Below are 20374 nucleotides of genomic sequence, written 5' to 3' on the forward strand. Positions count from 1 at the left end.
GTCCTTGGGGACAGGGTTATCCGCTGATGCATCTGAAGATGCGATCCGGACCATTTTTCCAGAAGATCCCACTGAAAAGTTCTTGCGTGAAATCTGCCGAATGGAATCGCTTCGTAAGAAGCCACCATTTTTCTCAGGACCCTTGTGCAATGATGCACTGACACTTTTCCTAGTTTTAGGAGGTTCCTGACTAGCTCGGATAACTCCCTGGCTTTCTCCTCTGGGAGAAACACCTTTTTCTGGACTGTGTCCAGAATCATCCCTAGGAACAGCAGACGTGTCGTCGGGATCAGCTGCGATTTTGGAATATTTAGAATCCACCCGTGCTGTTGTAGCAGTACCCGAGATAGTGCTACTCCGACCTCCAACTGTTCCCTGGACTTTGCCCTTATCAGGAGATCGTCCAAGTAAGGGATAATTAAGACGTCTTTTCTTCGAAGAAGAATCATCATTTCGGCCATTACCTTGGTAAAGACCCGGGGTGCCGTGGACAATCCAAACGTCTGAAACTGATAGTGACAGTTCAGTACTACGAACCTGAGGTACCCTAGGTGAGAAGGGCAAATTTGGACATGGAGGTAAGTATCCTTGATGTCCAGGGACACCCTATAGTCCCCTCTTCCAGGTTCGCTATCACTGCTCTGAGTGACTCCATCTTGATTTGAACCTTTGTATGTAAGTATTCAAAGATTTCAGATTTAGAATAGGTCTCACCGAGCCGTCTGGCTTCGGTACCACAAATAGTGTGGAATAATACCCCTTTCCTTGTTGTAGGTGGGGTACTTTCATTATCACCTGCTGGGAATATAGCTTGCGAATTGCTTCCAATACTGCCTCCCTGTCGGAGGGAGACGTTGGTAAAGCAGACTTCAGGAACCTGCGAGGAGGAGACGTCTCGAATTCCAATCTGTACCCCTGAGATACTACCTGTAGGATCCAGGGGTCCACTTGCGAGTGAGCCCACTGCGCGCTGAAACTCTTGAGACGACCCCCCACCGCACCTGAGTCCGCTTGTAAGGCCCCAGCGTCATGCTGAGGACTTGGCAGAAGCGGTGGAGGGCTTCTGTTCCTGAGAAGGGGCTGCCTGCTGCAGTCTTTTTCCCTTTCCTCTACCCCTGGGCAGATATGACTGGCCTTTTGCCCGCTTGCCCTTATGGGGACGAAAGGACTGAGGCTGAAAAGACGGTGTCTTTTTCTGCTGAGAGGTGACTTGGGGTAAAAAGGTGGATTTTCCAGCTGTTGCCGTGGCCACCAGGTCCGATAGACCGACCTCAAATAACTCCTCCCCTTTATACGGCAATACTTCCATGTGCCGTTTGGAATCCGCATCACCTGACCACTGTCGTGTCCATAAACATCTTCTGGCAGAAATGGACATCGCACTTACTCTTGATGCCAGAGTGCAAATATCCCTCTGTGCATCTCGCATATATAGAAATGCATCCTTTAAATGCTCTATAGTCAATAAAATACTGTCCCTGTCAAGGGTATCAATATTTTCAGTCAGGGAATCCGACCAAGCCACCCCAGCGCTGCACATCCAGGCTGAGGCGATCGCTGGTCGCAGTATAATACCAGTATGTGTGTATATACTTTTTAGGATATTTTCCAGCCTCCTATCAGCTGGCTCCTTGAGGGCGACCGTATCTGGAGACGGTAACGCCACTTGTTTTGATAAGCGTGTGAATGCCTTATCCACCCTAGGGGGTGTTTCCCAACGCGCCCTAACTTCTGGCGGGAAAGGGTATAACGCCAATAATTTCTTAGATATTAGCAATTTTTAATTCATCTGATTCAGGAAAAACTACAGGTAGTTTTTCCACACCCCACATAATACCCTTTTTTGTGGTACTTGTAGTATCAGAAATATGTAACACCTCCTTCATTGCCCTTATCATGTAACGTGTGGCCCTACTGGAAAATACGTCTGTTTCTTCACCGTTGACACTGGAGTCAGTGTCCGTGTCTACCGACTGAGGTAATGGGCGTTTTAAAGCCCCTGACGGTGTTTGAGACGCCTGGACAGGTACTAATTGGTTTGCCGGCCGTCTCATGTCGTCAACCGACCTTGCAGCGTGTTGACATTATCACGTAATTCCATAAATAAGCCATCCATTCCGGTGTCGACTCCCTAGGGCAGTGGTGGCCAACGCGTGGCTCTAGAGCCACGTGCGGCTCTTTCTTTACTCAAATGTGGCTCCCAACACTCAAAGTCACGTGACCACAAGAGATCTGTAAACCGCTGCACTCCAGCCAGACATGCAGCAGCAATACTTAGACTGAGAACTGAGGGAGTCCAATACACATGGGGGAGCTGGCTGGAGTGACACAGGCGGATGCTGGCTGGAGTGACACAGGCGGATGCTGGCTGGAGTGACACATGGGGGAACTGAAGTGTATTATGTGAATCTAGCTTTTCAATATACTTTATGCGAATCTGGCCTTTACAATTATTTGATGTGGAAGTGGCTTTTTCATTGTATTTTATGTTGGATCTGGCTTTTTCAATGTATTTTATACCAGGGGCGTGGCCTAACAGGCACAAGGTCACACCCCATTTTTGCAAGTGCGCCTTCGGCTCGAAGTCGGCTCTTTGATGTACCTAACAAGATTTCTTGGCTCTTTGTCTCTGGCTGGTTGGCCACCCCTGCCCTAGGGGGTGACATCACCATTACAGGCAATTGCTCCGCCTCCACACCAACATCGTCCTCATACCTGTCGACACACACGTACCGACACACAGCACACACACAGGGAATGCTCTGATAGAGGACAGGACCCCACTAGCCCTTTGGGAAGACAGAGGGAGAGTTTGCCAGCACACACCAAAACGCTATAATTATACAGGGACAACCTTATAATAAGTGTTTTCCCTTATAGCATCTTAATATATTATAATATCGCCACACAAAATGCCCCCCCTCTCTGTTTTAACCGTTTCTGTAGTGCAGTGCAGGGGAGAGCCTGGGAGCCTTCCCACCAGCAGAGCTGTGTGGGAAAAATGGCGCTGTGTGCTGAGGAGATAGGCCCCGCCCCCTTTTCGGCGGGCTCTTCTCCCGGTTTTTCTGGCAGGGGTTAAATACATCCATATAGCCCAGGGGCTATATGTGATGAATTTTTAGCCAGTTTAGGTATTAACATTGCTGCCCAGGGCGCCCCCCCCAGCGCCCTGCACCCTCAGTGACCGCTGGTGTGAAGTGTGCTGAGAGCAATGGTGCACAGCTGCAGTGCTGTGCGCTACCTTAAGAAGACAGGGATGTCTTCAGCCGCCGATTTCTGGACCTCTTCTTTCTTCAGCATCTGCAAGGGGGCCGGCGGCGCGGCTCCGGTGACCCATCCAGGCTGTACCTGTGATCGTCCCTCTGGAGCTAGTGTCCAGTAGCCTAAGGGTGCATACACACGGTGAGATTCGGACTTATCCGATTCTCACCGTGCGACAGGGGGCCGGGTCGGCACTTAGCCAGTATCGCAAGCACATAATAACTGTGCTTGCGATGCTGGCTATGTGCGATTTCAATCCTGACTATCTCTTCTATAGAGATAGTCAGGATTGACTTGCCTGCACAGCCTATTTTTTCTTCCGATGCCGACCGCGCGGGGCCGCGCATCGGCATCGGATCGGGATCGCAAGGTGACTGTCACCTTGCGATCTGCACTATATTTTCTTCCGATTCTGACTATATAGTCAGAATCGGAAGAAAATATCTTACCGTGTGTACACACCTTAAGGGTGTGTACACACGGTGAGATCCTTGCTATGTCCTATTTTTTCTTGAGATTTCCCTTGAACTCCCCGGAGGCCAGATAGGACAGATTTTGACTAACTTTTCTTGAGATCTGTGTTTGTGTGCTTAAGATTTTGGCTTATGTGAGATTTCGGCTTATGTGAGATTTTGACTATCTCATTATAATAGTGGGATGGCATTACAGGGTTGGGGGGAGTGTCTTTTTCGACTGTCAGACATTTTTAAAACAGTGCATTTCTGCTCTGTGGCTGATTTTTGTTGACATTTTTTTCCAGTGAACCTATGGATTCTACATGGACAAGAGGACCGAGGGGCTGCGTGGGACACTAGGTAAGTATGTGCGAGTGTGTTGGTGTGTGTGTCAATAAACTTTTACCTTCACGGTGTGTGTGTTTTGTCTTTCTTGGGGTATTTCTTTTGTTGTGGAACTATAGGTACCAGCAGGCATTTTAATTCTCTGCATGCTGGTACTTGTGGTTCTCCAAGTACCAGCATGTGGGGAGGCTTGCTGGGACTTGTAGTTTTTACTACCTGCCGATAACACAATATAAGCCCCTTTACCTTTTTTAAAAAATACACCACACAGTTTGTTTTTTCGTAAAATTTATAAAAATATTAAATGCCAACGCCAACTCTGGCCAGGATTCATAAGCTGTACCATGAGAACGAGTGCCTTTGGACAGGGACTATGCCAACAGAACAGGAAACGGGCATATCCGAGTACAGTAGAGGTAAACAGTGCAATTTTGCCTTGGGTGAAGAACATCATCAAATTTCCAAACAGTCTTGAAGGAACACAAGAAGTGCAGTCTTTACAACGATCCGTAGTCCGGGACAGTGAGGACACAAAACCGACGCTGAAGTACTAATGACCTCAATACAGTTCACTTTGAGCAAGAGCGTAGGATAAGGTCACCAGCAGATTTTTCTAACAAAACTAAAAAACCGGGTCCAAAAAACTAATTATAAATGAAAACAGCGTGGGTCGCCCAGCACAGAGGACTGTGTACTCTGCATGTCAGAGTACATGCCACTGGATGAGGTGCTAGATTGGGGGGAGGGGCTGGGCTGTGTGGCTCCCGCCGGAAAAAAATACGGTTGCTGAGGGGGGTTTACTGGCGCATGCTCCATGGGGGGGTTGTTTGGGAAGGGGGGACGGGACAAATTTGGGTGATACCAAGGGTCAGTTGGCACTATCTCACACGCCGACACCAGTGTTTGGCGCCTGCCACGTGAGACAATCTCATTGACTAACCGTTGGACGATGAATTTTTGATCATCCGTCATCAGGCGCATTTCCGATGCAATAAAATTGCCAAATTGTTGTTCGGCATCCGGGGGCCTATGCAAAACCTCCTCAGCGCGTTGAAAAAACTGCTGGGAGCCAGAGGGGGTGCTATAGGGTGCAGAAGTGGTCCTCCTTGCCGTGCGCCTCGGTCTTCCTGCCCCTTGGCCTGTGGTAGGCTCCACCTCCAGCTCCGGGGTAGCATCCTGCAATATAAGAAAAACAAAAATTAGGTCTATGTCAAAATTGGTGGGTGGCATATGAAACAAATGTGTGTGTACTTACCAGATCCAGACTCTCCTGGGTCTCCTCTTCGACAAGAACTGGAGACTCTGGATCTAGAGCGTCACGTGACCTTACACGCGCCTCTTGCTCTATAATGAACTGAATTTGGTCATAGTACCACAGCGTCGGTTTATAGACCTCATCAGTCCCGGCTCCGGATCGCTGTGAATCTTGCACCTTCTTGCGTTCCTTCACGAACACTGTTTGGAAATTTGAAATTTTTTTCTTCACCCAATCGACATCAACATCAGAGTTTTTGCCTCTACTGTACTCAATAAGCTGCTGATATGCCCGATTCCGCTTGATTCTGTTGGCATAGTCCGGGCTCCTGACACGCCACAGGCACTCGTTCTGACGGTACAGATCAATGAATCCTGACCAGAATTGGCGGTACTCCGCAGATGACATTGCTGGTTGAAAATAAAATAACACAATTAGCCGACAAAATACAACCGTCACATACAAAAAGCCTAAAAATACTATCTATCTATCTATCTATCTCTATCTCTATATATATATATATATATATATATCTCTATATATATCTATCTACCCCAAAAATGCATCCCTTAATGTGTCGCCAGCATCCCCCCGGCAAGGGGGGGTGTCCTCATTATTTAAATGTGCTGGCCTCATTTTAATGGGCGTGCCTCATCTGAAAAAACTACCTCAAACCCCAGTATTTGACCGTGTACCAACAGATCACGCCCACCATAGGGAAATAAAAATTCAACCATCTTAAGCCCCACACAGTAATGCCCCCTGCACCATATTATGCCACACTCCGCAATGCCCTTGATACATGAAATCCCCACATTACGGCAGGCAAGAGTCCGAATTTTACACATTATGGCAGGCAAGAGTCCACATTTTATACATTACTGCAGGCAAGTGTCCCCCTTTTTACACATTATGGCAGGCACGTGTCCCCATTTTATACATCAGGGCAGAATGCCCATTTTATACATTACTGCAGGCAATTGTCCCCATTTTATACATCACGGCAGGCAAGAGTCCACTTTTTATCAGTGGCGTGCGGTGAGGTCAGTGGCAGCCATAATGTTCGACGAATCCTGCCGATGACCCATACCGCCGCCTAGCCAATGCCCACTACTGCCTATGAGCCAATGCCTGCTGCCACCACCAATGGCTTACGAAGTCGCCCAACATCAACTGACCCAGCCCTCCGCCACTAATTTGCATCTCCAGGCCTGCCTGCTCATCATACTTGTAATATATTGTACATTTTTATAGAAAAAATAACAATTACTGTATGGGAAGGGAGTGGGAGGAGGACATGAATGCAATTTTGTTGTCCAGGGATTCCATTAACTTAATGGAGAAGGGTCTGAATGTGTTAAAAAAGTACAAAAAAAAAATGCGTGGGGTCCCCCCTCCTAAGTATAACCAGCCTCGGGCTCTTTGAGCCAGTCCTGGTTGTTAAAATACTGGGAAAAAATTGGACAGAGGTTCCCCGTATTTCGACAACCAGCACCGGGCTCTTAGTCCGGGCCTGGTTCCAAAAATACGGGGGACAAAAGATGTAGGAGTCCCCCGTATTTTTAAAACCAGCACCGGGCTCCACTAGCCAGGGACATAATGCCACAGCCGGGGGACACATTTATGGAGGTCTCTGCGGCCGTGGCATTACCACCCCCAACTAGTCACCCCTGGCCGGGGTTCCCTGGATGAGTGGGGACCCCTTAAATCAAGGGGTCACCCCCCCCTCCAGGCACCCAAGGACCAGGGGTGAAGACCGAGGCTGTCCCCCCCATCCGTGGGCGGTGGATGGGAGGCTTATAGTCATGTGTTTAAAGAAGAGAATATTGTCTTTTGTTGTGGAACTACAAGGCCCAGCAAGCCTCCCCCGCTCGCTGGTACTTGGAGAACCTCAAGTACCAGCATGCAGGGAAATAACGGGCTCGCTGGTACCTGTAGGTCTACAACAAAAAAAATACCCAAATAAAAACACAACTCGCACACCGTGACAGTAAAAATTTATTAAAACACACTTACACAGTCACACAAACTTACCTACATCCCACGCCGGTCACGTCCACTTGTCCAGTAGAATCCAATAGGGTACCTGTAAAAATAAGAATTTACTTACCGATAATTCTATTTCTCGGAGTCCGTAGTGGATGCTGGGGTTCCTGAAAGGACCATGGGGAATAGCGGCTCCGCAGGAGACAGGGCACAAAAAGTAAAGCTTTAGGATCAGGTGGTGTGCACTGGCTCCTCCCCCTATGACCCTCCTCCAAGCCTCAGTTAGGATACTGTGCCCGGACGAGCGTACACAATAAGGAAGGATTTATGAATCCCGGGTAAGACTCATACCAGCCACACCAATCACACTGTACAACCTGTGATCTGAACCCAGTTAACAGCATGATAACAGCGGAGCCTCTGAAAGATGGCTCACAACAATAATAACCCGATTTTTGTAACTATGTACAAGTATTGTAGATAATCCGCACTTGGGATGGGCGCCCAGCATCCACTACGGACTCCGAGAAATAGAATTATCGGTAAGTAAATTCTTATTTTCTCTATCGTCCTAGTGGATGCTGGGGTTCCTGAAAGGACCATGGGGATTATACCAAAGCTCCCAAACGGGCGGGAGAGTGCGGATGACTCTGCAGCACCGAATGAGAGAACTCCAGGTCCTCCTTAGCCAGGTTATCAAATTTGTAGGATTTTACAAACGTGTTTGCCCCTGACTAAATAGCCGCTCGGCAAAGTTGTAAAGCCGAGACCCCTCGGGCAGCCGCCCAAGATGAGCCCACCTTCCTTGTGGAATGGGCATTTACATATTTTGGCTGTGGCAGGCCTGCCACAGAATGTGCAAGCTGAATTGTATTACACATCCAACTAGCAAAAGTCTGCTTAGAAGCAAGAGCACCCAGTTTGTTGGGTGCATACAGGATAACAGCAAGTCAGTTTTCCTGACTCCAGCCGTCCTGGAACCTATATTTTCAGGGCCCTGACCACATCTAGCAACTTGGAGTCCTCCAAGTCCCTAGTAGGCGCAAGACACCACAATAAGCTGGTTCAGGTGAAACACTGACACCACCTTAGGGAGAGAACTGGGGACGAGTCCGCAGCTCTGCCCTGTCCGAATGGACAAACAGATATGGCTTTTTTGAGAAAAAAAAAAAAACCACCAATTTGACACTCGCCTGGTCCAGGCCAGGTCCAAGAGCATGTTCACTTTTCATGTGAGATTGGTTTTAAACCAATGTGTTTTGAGGAATCCCAGAACTACGTTGAGATCCCACAGTGCCACTGGAGGCACAAAGGGGGGTTGTATATGCAATACTCCCTTGACAAACTTCTGGACTTCAGGAACTGAAGCCAATTCTTTCTGGAAGAAAAATCGACAGGGCCGAAATTTGAACCTTAATGGACCCCAATTTGAGGCCCATAGACACTCCTGTTTGCAGGAAATGCAGGAATCGACCGAGTTGAAATTTCTTCGTGGGGCCTTCCTGGCCTCACACCACGCAACATATTTTCGCCACATGTGGTGATAATGTTGTGCGGTCACCTCCTTTCTGGCTTTGACCAGGGTAGGAATGACCTCTTCCTGAATGCCTTTTCCCTTAGGATCCGGCGTTCCACCGCCATGCCGTCAAACGCAGCTGCGGTAAGTCTTGGAACAGACATGGTACTTGCTGAAACAAGTCCCTTCTTAGCGGCAGAGGCCATAAGTCCTCTGTGAGCATCTCTTGAAGTTCCGGGTACCAAGTCCTTCTTGGCCAATCCGGAGCCATGAGTATAGTTCTTACTCCTCTACGTCTTATAATTCTCAGTACCTTAGGTATGAAAAGCAGAGGATGGAACACATACACCGACTGGTACACCCACGGTGTTACCAGAACGTCCACAGCTATTGCCTGAGGGTCTCTTAACCTGGCGCAATACCTGTCCCGTTTTTTGTTCAGACGGGACGCCATCATGTCCACCTTTGGTAATTCCCAACGGTTTACAATCATGTGGAAAACTTCCCCATGAAGTTCCCACTCTGCCGGGTGGAGGTCGTGCCTACTGAGGAAGTCTGCTTCCCAGTTTCCATTCCCGGAATGAAACACTGCTGACAGTGCTATCACATGATTTTCTGCCCAGCGAAAAGTCCTTGCAGTTTTTGCCACTGCCCTCCTGCTTCTTGTGCCGCCCTGTCTATTTACGTGGGCGACTGCCGTGATGTTTTATCCCACTGGATCAATACCGGCTGACCTTGAAGCAGAGGTCTTGCTAAGCTTAGAGCATTATAATTTTACCCTTAGCTATATTTATGTGGAGAAAAGTCTCCAGACTTGATCACACTCCCTGGAAATTTTTTCCTTGTGTGACTGCTCCCCAGCCTCTCGGGCTGGCCTCCGTGGTCACCAACATCCAAAACTGAATGCCGAATCTGCGGCCCTCTAGAAGATGAGCACTCTGTAACCACCACAGGAGAGACACCCTTGTCCTTGGATATAGGGTTATCCGCTGATGCATCTGAAAATGCGATCCGGACCATTTGTCCAGCAGATCCCACTGAAAAGTTCTTGCATGAAATCTGCCGACTGGAATTGCTTCGAAGGAAGTCACCATTTTTTTACCATGGCCCTTGTGCAATGATGCACTGATTTTAGGAGGTTCCTGACTAGCTCGGATAACTCCCTGGCTTTCTCTTCCGGGAGAAACACCTTTTTCTGGACTGTGTCCAGAATCATCCCTAAGCACAGGAGACTTGTTGTCGGGATCAGCTGCGATTTTGGAATATTTAGAATCCACCCCTGCTGTTGTAACAGTATCCGAGATAGTGCTACTCCGACCTCCAACTGTTCCCTGGACTTTGCCCTTATCAGGAGATCGTCCAAGTAAGGGATAATTAAGAAGCCTTTTCTTCGAAGAAGAACCATCATTTCGGCCATTACCTTGGTAAAGACCCGGGGTGCCGTGGACAATCCAAACGGCAGCGTCTGAAACCGATAGTGACAGTTCTGTACCACGAACCTGAGGTACCCTTAGTGATAAGGGCAAATTTGGGACATGGAGGTAAGCATCCCTGATGTCTCGGGACACCATATAGTCCCCTTCTTCCCGGTTCGTTATCACTGCTCTGAGTGACTCCATCTTGATTTGAACATTTGTAAGTGTTCAAATTTTTTTAGATTTAGAATAGGTCTCACCTAGCCTTCTGGCTTCAGTACCACAATATAGTGTGGAATAATACCCCTTTTCTTGTTGTAGGAGGGGTAATTTAATTATCACCTGCTGGGAATACAGCTTGTGAATTGTTTCCCATACTGCCTCCTTGTCGGAGGGAGACCTTGGTAAAGCAGACTTCAGGAGCCTGCGCAGGGGAAACGTCTCGACATTCCAATCTGTACCCCTGGTATGCTACTTGTAGGATCCAGGGGTCCTGTACGGTCTCAGCGTCATGCTGAGAGCTTGTCAGAAGCGGTGGAACGCTTCTGTTCCTGGGAATGGGCTGCCTGCTGCAGTCTTCTTCCCTTTCCTCTATCCCTGGGCAGATATGACTCTTATAGGGACGAAAGGACTGAAGCTGAAAAGACGGTGTCTTTTTCTGCAGAGATGTGACTTAGGGTAAAAAAACGGTGGATTTTCCAGCAGTTGCCGTGGCCACCAGGTCCGATGGACCGACCCCAAATAACTCCTCTTCCTTTATACGGCAATACACCTTTGTGCCGTTTGGAATCTGCATCACCTGACCACTGTCGTGTCCATAAACATCTTCTGGCAGATATGGACATCGCACTTACTCTTGATGCCAGAGTGCAAATATCCCTCTGTGCATCTCGCATATATAGAAATGCATCCTTTAAATGCTCTATAGTCAATAAAATACTGTCCCTGTCAAGGGTATCAATATTTTTAGTCAGGGAATCCGACCAAGCCACCCCAGCTCTGCACATCCAGGCTGAGGCGATCGCTGGTCGCAGTATAACACCAGTATGTGTGTATATACTTTTTATGATATTTTCCAGCCTCCTGTCAGCTGGCTCCTTGAGGACGGCCCTATCTATAGACGGTACCGCCACTTGTTCTGATAAGCGTGTGAGCGCCTTATCCACCCTAAGGGGTGTTTCCCAACGCGCCCTAACTTCTGGCGGGAAAGGGTATACCGCCCATATTTTCTATCGGGGGGAACCCACGCATCATCACACACTTCATTTAATTTATCTGATTCAGGAAAAACTACGGTAGTTTTTTCACATCCCACATAATACCCTCTTTTGTGGTACTTGTAGTATCAGAAATATGTAACACCTCCTTCATTGCCCTTAACGTGTGGCCCTAATAAGGAATACGTTTGTTTATTCACCGTCGACACTGGATTCAGTGTCCCTGTCTGTGTCGACCGACTAAAGTAAACGGGCGTTTTAAAACCCCTGACGGTGTTTTTGAGACGTCTGGACCGGTACTAATTGTTTGTCGGCCGTCTCATGTCGTCAACCGACCTTGCCGCGTGTTGACATTATCACGTAATTCCCTAAATAAGCCATCCATTCCGGTGTCGACTCCCTAGAGAGTGACATCACCATTACAGGCAATTGCTCCGTCTCCTCACCAACATCGTCCTCATACATGTCGACACACACGTACCGACACACAGCACACACACAGGGAATGCTCTGATAGAGGACAGGACCTACTAGCCCTTTGGAGAGACAGAGGGAGAGTTTGCCAGCACACACCAAAAACGCTATAATTATATAGGGACAACCTTATATAAGTGTTTTCCCTTATAGCATCTTTTTTATATATTTCTAACGCCAAATTAGTGCCCCCCCTCTCTGTTTTAACCCTGTTTCTGTAGTGCAGTGCAGGGGAGAGCCTGGGAGCCTTCCCTCCAGCCTTTCTGTGAGGGAAAATGGCGCTGTGTGCTGAGGAGATAGGCCCCGCCCCTTTTTCGGCGGCCTCGTCTCCCGCTCTTAACGGATTCTGGCAGGGGTTAAATATCTCCATATAGCCCCCGGAGGCTATATGTGAGGTATTTTTAGCCAAAATATAGGTTTTCATTGCCTCCCAGGGCGCCCCCCTTCCAGCGCCCTGCACCCTCAGTGACTGCCGTGTGAAGTGTGCTGAGAGGAAATGGCGCACAGCTGCAGTGCTGTGCGCTACCTTAAGAAGACTGAGGAGTCTTCATGCCGCCGATTCTGGACCTTCTTCTTGTTTCAGCATCTGCAAGGGGGCCGGCGGCGAGGCTCCGGTGACCATCCAGGCTGTACCTGTGATCGTCCCTCTGGAGCTAATGTCCAGTAGCCAAAGAAGCCAATCCATCCTGCACGCAGGTGAGTTCACTTCTTCTCCCCTAAGTCCCTCGTTGCAGTGATCCTGTTGCCAGCAGGACTCACTGTAAAATAAAAAACCTAAGCTAAACTTTTCTAAGCAGCTCTTTAGGAGAGCCACCTAGATTGCACCCTTCTCGGCCGGGCACAAAAATCTAACTGAGGCTTGGAGGAGGGTCATAGGGGGAGGAGCCAGTGCACACCACCTGATCCTAAAGCTTTACTTTTTGTGCCCTGTCTCCTGCGGAGCCGCTATTCCCCATGGTCCTTTCAGGAACCCCAGCATCCACTAGGACGATAGAGAAAATGAGAGACAGATTACTTACCTACATCCCACGCCGGTCACGTCCACTTGTCCAGTAGAATCCAATAGGGTAGGGGTACCTGTAAAAAAAAACAAAAAAAAAACTTAACACATCCACAGGAGAGAGAGAGAGAGAGAGAGAGAGAGAGAGAGAGAGAGAGAGAGAGAGAGACTAACCTGCTGCTGCTGGGGAGAGCCGCATACACTGCAGGGCCATGCCGCTGCTCCTGTCAGTGGGAGGACGGAGCCGGCGGAGGAGGGGGGAGAGCCGCATGTGGGAGAGCCCCCACAGTGCCAGATACATTGCTCCCCTAGTGCCAGATACATTGCCCCACGGTGCCAGATACGGTGCCCCCCCCAGTGCCAGATACGGTGCCCCCCCAGTGCCAGAAAAATTGCCCCACAGTGCCAGATATGCCCCCCCAGTGCCAGTTTTGACCCCCAATGCCAGGTTACATTGCCCCACGGTGCCAGATATGCCCCCCCAGTGCCAGTATACATTGCCCCACGGTGCCAGATATGCCCCTCAGTGCCAGGTTACATTGCCCCACAGTGCCAGATATGCCCCCCCCCAGTGCCAGAGAAATTGCCCCACAGTGCCAGATATGCCCCCACCCCAGTGCCAGTAAACATTGCCCCACAGTGCCAGATATGCCCCCCCAGTGCCAGTTTTGCCCCACAGTGCCAGATATGACCCCCAGTGCCAGGTTACATTGCCCCACGGTGCCAGATATGCCCCCCCAGTGCCAGTATACATTGCCCCACGGTGCCAGATATGCCCCTCAGTGCCAGGTTACATTGCCCCACGGTGCCAGATATGCCCCCCCAGTGCCAGTATACATTGCCCCACGGTGCCAGATATGCCCCCCCCAGTGCCAGTATACATTGCCCCACGGTGCCAGATATGCCCCTCAGTGCCAGGTTACATTGCCCCACAGTGCCAGATATGCCCCCCCCCCCCAGTGTCAGAAAAATTGCCCCACAGTGCCAGATATGCCCCCCAGTGCCAGATATGCCCAACAGTGCCAGATATGACCCCCAGTGCCAGGTTACATTGCCCCACGGTGCCAGATATGCCCCCCCCCAGTGCCAGTATACATTGCCCCACGGTGCCAGATATGCCCCTCAGTGCCAGGTTACATTGCCCCACGGTGCCAGATATGCCCCCCCAGTGCCAGTATACATTGCCCCACGGTGCCAGATATGCCCCCCCCCAGTGCCAGTATACATTGCCCCACGGTGCCAGATATGCCCCTCAGTGCCAGGTTACATTGCCCCACAGTGCCAGATATGCCCCCCCCCCCCCCCAGTGCCAGAAAAATTGCCCAACAGTGCCAGATATGCCCCCCCAGTGCCAGTTTTGCCCCACAGTGCCAGATATGACCCCCAGTGCCAGGTTACATTGCCCCACGGTGCCAGATATGCCCCCCCAGTGCCAGTATACATTGCCCCACGGTGCCAGATATGCCCCTCAGTGCCAGGTTACATTGCCCCACAGTGCCAGTGCCCCACAGTCCCCAGTGCTGCCCCCCAACCCTGCTGGATATACTTACGTGTCCTTGGATTTTCTCCTCCACGTGCTGCCGCTGCTTCTTCTTCCTTCCTTCCTCCGCGATGTGAAGAGAATGGACAGGCGGGGAGTGGCCACATGACGCTGATCGGCATCGCAAGCTCATATCGCAAGAAACACTTGCGATATAAACTAGATAGGACACCGATCTAGCAAGGATTGGCTTGCCAGCTCGGTCTATCTTTTCTTGCGATGCCGACCGCGCGGGGGCGCGCATCGGGATCGGATAAGGATCGCAAGGTGACTTTCACCTTGCGATCTGCACTATCTTTTCATCCGATTCTGACTATATAGTCAGAATCACATGAAAAAATCGTACCGTGTGTACACACCTTAAGAAGCCAATCCATCCTGCACGCAGGTGAGTTCACTTCTTCTCCCCTAAGTCCCGCGTTGCAGTGAGCCTGTTGCCAGCAGGACTCACTGAAAATAAAAAAACCTAACAAAACTTTTACTCTAAGCAGCTCTTTAGGAGAGCCACCTAGATTGCACCCTTCTCGGCCGGGCACAAAAACCTAACTGAGGCTTGGAGGAGGGTCATAGGGGGAGGAGCCAGTGCACACCACCTGATCCTAAAGCTTTTACTTTTGTGCCCTGTCTCCTGCGGAGCCGCTATTCCCCATGGTCCTTACGGAGTCCCCAGCATCCACTTAGGACGTCAGAGAAATAAAGTCAACAAGCATAATGTCAACGCCATAATGTTGACCGTTTTAATGGCAACATTGTTAAAATGCCAAGATTGTCGACAGCTGATGGAGGAGCTGCAGCAGCCGCAAGAAGAAGATAAGTCACCGCTGGGCCACCAGTATGAAATGTTGACATTTCATCACCGTCTATATGATGAATGTCGATATCATGGCCATGATAACATTCTTATGTCAACATTACAACTTATGTCGAAATTTCACAAACAACCCCTTCACAGTGATCTGTGGGATGGGTTCCTATAGGAGCCCTGTCCCGGTGATTTATCAATTGTGGCGATAAGGAATGAATCAATTGATCTGCATATATATCTATGGACGGATCGGGCAATGTGCTGTGCATACACACTGCCCGATCCGTCGGGGACTGATGTCATGAACTGGGTGGGCGTGTACACACGCACGCCCAGTTCAGCTGTCAATTACCGCCGGCTGCCACAACTTATGTACGGGCGGTCGACTGGTCGTCCGTACACACACACACACAGTGATGCTCCAGTAAATCGATAGATATATTAGCCGTCGGCTGTGCTGCAGGGCCGATGCGAGGTCTGTGAATGACGGAGTTAAAAGACATATTGCACGTACACACTGGCCGACGGACCCATGATATATTGGCTTTTCAATAGAACGGCCGATATATCGGCCAGTGTGTATGGACCTTTCGTTGACAACATGTGCACCCCCAATATTTGTGCTGCTACTAAAACTCCATGGGCTAAATTTACAAATGCAGCACTATTCGAACTCACCATGTTGTCAGCAGTTTTGGCCTCTGAATTTGAAGGGACAATTATGTTCAATAGAAAACATGCCTGCTTTTGTAATGAACACAACTGGCTCTTTGAATTCAGCCTCCGAGCCCAGCGAAGACATGGCAGAGTTTTAGATCTGTCACATAGTAAATTTTTCAGTCACATGGGTTTTAGGAAAGTAAAACTGGGTACACACCAGACGACCGTCAATCTTGCTGATGGTTGGAACGATTTAACTCTTGCCCTGGACCATGCTAGGCTGCCGGTACACACTAGCCGATGTAATGAACGACATGTTGTTCTGTCATTCATTACACTGCATGCTGCCGCAAACAAAATCGTCAGATCTGCATGCACTGGGGGCTGATCTGAAGACGCGATGACTGATGCACAGAAGCGTGCAATAGCGTGTGCACACTAGACAATGTGAAAGATTTGTTGTTCCAATTCGGCTCAAAACGACAAATCATATAAAAAAAAACATCTAGTGTGTAACCAGCTTTAATACCTAGTTGTTTGTAAAACATGGCTGCTATAAGCAAGCTGCCTAGTTAATCATATAAATATTAGTTTTTATAATGTATGCACTTGTCATTGCAAGGCACAGGTTGCTGTGGTAAATGATTTCACACACACACACACACACACACTGACTGACGTTATTACAGTACGTACATTGACGAGAAGACTGTGTGTTGTTGCTGCTGCTGCTGGCCGGGCGGGAAATTACGGCGCCTTTTAGAATCATTCAATCTTCCCGCTATACCAGTCAGTAGCAGCAGCGACCGAGACTATCCTGTTACAGCAGGTATTTCATTTATATTAAGACTTCATATAGCCGGAGGTGCGGGGTGCTTGTTACACTGGGCAAGGGGGCAATACACTCGGCGGGCAACACATGGCAAGGGAGTACTTACATATAGCCGGGGGTGCAGGGTGCTTGTTACACTGGGCAAGGGGCAATACACTCGGCGGGCAACACATGTCGAGGGCAGTACTTACATATAGCCGGGGATGCAGGGTACGGGTTACACTGGGCAAGGGGGCAATACACAGCGGGCAACACATGGCAAGGGCAGTACTTATATATAGCCGGGGGTTACACTGGACAAGGGCAGTACTTACATAAAGCCGGGGGTACGGGCTACACATGGCAGGGTACATGTATATATCTACATTTATATCTATCTCTGGAAGCTGGGGTCGGTTACTCGGAGGAATAATAACACTGGGGTCAGGCAGGCAGTAGAGTAGCGGAGTAACACATTAGTCACCGCTAGTACGTGCCGGTATTCCCCATCACACACGTGGCTGGCTGACGCGTTGTTACTGGCAGGAGCTGCATTGCTGCTGCTCCCTCCGCACATGACCGTAGCTGCTGCAGGTAGTCCTGACCTCGCTGTCTCAGGTTAGAGCAAGCCGCTTTTGTTTTTGCCTTATATCGTGGTGTGACCCCTGTCTCTCTACCGTGAGCTGCTGTTAGACTTTCTTTGGTAATTTAATATAGCCTTGTTTACAGTATAGAGCAGCGGTTCCCAAACATTTTGAGTGACTGCACCCTAGAGTACCAGAATTATTTTCATGACAGCCAAAGGTTTCATTCTGAGAAATTTAGAAAATACAGGGGCAGATGTATTAACCTGGAGAAGGCATAAGGAAGTGATAAACCAGTGTGCAAGGTGATAAATGAACCAGCCAATCAGCTCCAATATGTAAATTAACAGTTATGAGCTGATTAGCTGGGTGCTTTTATCACCTTGCACATTTCACTGGTTTATCACTTCCTTATGCCTTCTCCAACGAGGCTGAAGTTAGCTTCTTATTCGGCCAGCTTCTTATTCACTTCTTATTCGGCTCCAGCTTCTTATTCACTTCTTATTCGGCTCCAGCTTCTTATTCAGAAATTATTATATTAAAATAAATTAAATAAGGATAGATCACTAAGTTAACATTGCATAAACTTCAAATAGTGTCCCTTACACCAATTTACATGACATTTTGCATTAAACAAAAATGATTTGGGCATGAAAATGGTGGTAAAGCGGGCACAGACACCAGATTTCATCATTTTGAATAAGAAGCTGTAGCTGTGCAAGGGTTAAACAGTGTTGGTCAACAGATTTGATACTTGAACCTCCCACAGGGTGGTCACTTACATATCACCCACTTGCAGTTTGTCTTGACCAACAAGCATTTGGGCATGAAAATGGTGGTAAAGCGGGCACAGGCACCAGATTTCATCATTTTGAATAAGAAGCTGTAGCTGTGCAAGGGTTAAACAGTGTTGGTCAACAGATTTGACACTTGGACCTCACACAGGGTGGTCACTTACATATCACCCACTTGCAGTTTGTCTTGACCAACAAGCATTTGGGCATGAAAATGGTGGTAAAGCGGGCACAGGCACCAGATTTCATCATTTTGAATAAGAAGCTGTAGCTGTGCAAGGGTTAAACAGTGTTGGTCAACAGATTTGACACTTGAACCTCACACAGGGTGGTCACTTACATATCACCCACTTGCAGTTTGTCTTGACCAACAAGCATTTGGGCATGAAAATGGTGGTAAAGCGGGCACAGGCACCAGATTTCATCATTTTGAATAAGAAGCTGTAGCTGTGCAAGGGTTAAACAGTGTTGGTCAACAGATTTGACACTTGGACCTCACACAGGGTGGTCACTTACATATCACCCACTTGCAGTTTGTCTTGACCAACAAGCATTTGGGCATGAAAATGGTGGTAAAGCGGGCACAGACACCAGATTTCATCATTTTGAATAAGAAGCTGTAGCTGTGCAAGGGTTAAACAGTGTTGGTCAACAGATTTGACACTTGAACCTCACACAGGGTGGTCACTTACATATCACCCACTTGCAGTTTGTCTTGACCAACAAGCATTTGGGCATGAAAATGGTGGTAAAGCGGGCACAGGCACCAGATTTCATCATTTTGAATAAGAAGCTGTAGCTGTGCAAGGGTTAAACAGTGTTGGTTAACAGATTTGACACTTGGACCTCACACAGGGTGGTCACTTACATATCACCCACTTGCAGTTTGTCTTGACCAACAAGCATTTGGGCATGAAAATGGTGGTAAAGCGGGCACAGACACCAGATTTCATCATTTTGAATAAGAAGCTGTAGCTGTGCAAGGGTTAAACAGTGTTGGTCAACAGATTTGACACTTGAACATCACACAGGGTGGTCACTTACATATCACCCACTTGCAGTTTGTCTTGACCAACAAGCATTTGGGCATGAAAATGGTGGTAAAGCGGGCACAGGCACCAGATTTCATCATTTTGAATAAGAAGCTGTAGCTGTGCAAGGGTTAAACAGTGTTGGTCAACAGATTTGACACTTGGACCTCACACAGGGTGGTCACTTACATATCACCCACTTGCAGTTTGTCTTGACCAACAAGCATTTGGGCATGAAAATGGTGGTAAAGCGGGCACAGACACCAGATTTCATCATTTTGAATAAGAAGCTGTAGCTGTGCAAGGGTTAAACAGTGTTGGTCAACAGATTTGACACTTGAACCTCACACAGGGTGGTCACTTACATATCACCCACTTGCAGTTTGTCTTGACCAACAAGCATTTGGGCATGAAAATGGTGGTAAAGCGGGCACAGGCACCAGATTTCATCATTTTGAATAAGAAGCTGTAGCTGTGCAAGGGTTAAACAGTGTTGGTCAACAGATTTGACACTTGGACCTCACACAGGGTGGTCACTTACATATCACCCACTTGCAGTTTGTCTTGACCAACAAGCATTTGGGCATGAAAATGGTGGTAAAGCGGGCACAGACACCATATTTCATCATTTTGAATAAGAAGCTGTAGCTGTGCAAGGGTTAAACAGTGTTGGTCAACAGATTTGACACTTGAACATCACACAGGGTGGTCACTTACATATCACCCACTTGCAGTTTGTCTTGACCAACAAGCATTTGGGCATGAAAATGGTGGTAAAGCGGGCACAGGCACCAGATTTCATCATTTTGAATAAGAAGCTGTAGCTGTGCAAGGGTTAAACAGTGTTGGTCAACAGATTTGACACTTGAACCTCACACAGGGTGGTCACTTACATATCACCCACTTGCAGTTTGTCTTGACCAACAAGCATTTGGGCATGAAAATGGTGGTAAAGCGGGCACAGGCACCAGATTTCATCATTTTGAATAAGAAGCTGTAGCTGTGCAAGGGTTAAACAGTGTTGGTCAACAGATTTGACACTTGGACCTCACACAGGGTGGTCACTTACATATCACCCACTTGCAGTTTGTCTTGACCAACAAGCATTTGGGCATGAAAATGGTGGTAAAGCGGGCACAGACACCAGATTTCATCATTTTGAATAAGAAGCTGTAGCTGTGCAAGGGTTAAACAGTGTTGGTCAACAGATTTGACACTTGAACAT

At 48.4% G+C, this 20374-nt stretch overlaps 2 protein-coding genes across 4 annotated transcripts in view; one reads left to right on the forward strand and one right to left on the reverse strand.

Annotated features, from left to right (window-relative positions):
* Positions 1-4332: 4332 nt before the first annotated feature.
* On the reverse strand, positions 4333-17346 carry LOC134969266 (uncharacterized). Of its 2 annotated transcripts, none has more exons than XM_063945101.1 (3): positions 17225-17346; positions 5317-5726; positions 4333-5237 (listed from the first exon to the last, which is right to left on the reverse strand). In XM_063945101.1, exons 2-3 carry the CDS (start codon positions 5722-5724, stop codon positions 4710-4712), a joined length of 936 nt encoding a protein of 311 aa, XP_063801171.1. In that variant the 5' UTR covers positions 5725-5726; positions 17225-17346; the 3' UTR covers positions 4333-4709. The 2 variants fall into 2 exon arrangements, with proteins under 2 accessions (XP_063801171.1, XP_063801170.1); XM_063945100.1 differs by having other exon boundaries at positions 17076-17346.
* SLC29A2 (solute carrier family 29 member 2) overlaps positions 16654-20374 on the forward strand; it is a 312574-nt gene continuing 308853 nt past the window's right edge. The window contains exon 1 of one of the 2 annotated variants that reach the window (XM_063945097.1): positions 16654-16758. The gene's annotated coding sequence lies outside the window, so the exon portion shown is untranslated. Of the gene's footprint in view, positions 16759-17290; positions 17359-20374 lie in introns of those variants that run through there. The other variant, XM_063945098.1, reaches the window with a different exon arrangement.

This window comes from Pseudophryne corroboree, chromosome 11 (assembly GCF_028390025.1).
Source record: "Pseudophryne corroboree isolate aPseCor3 chromosome 11, aPseCor3.hap2, whole genome shotgun sequence".
NCBI lineage: Eukaryota > Metazoa > Chordata > Amphibia > Anura > Myobatrachidae > Pseudophryne > Pseudophryne corroboree.

Excerpts from the sequence above, each read along its gene's own strand:
- LOC134969266 (XM_063945101.1), bottom strand. The coding sequence starts at position 5,724 with ATGTCATCTGCGGAGTACCGCCAATTCTGGTCAGGATTCATTGATCTG. Across the intron at positions 5,238-5,316 it reads CCCAGGAGAGTCTGGATCTG|GATGCTACCCCGGAGCTGGA; the intron begins GTAAGTACACAC and ends CTTATATTGCAG.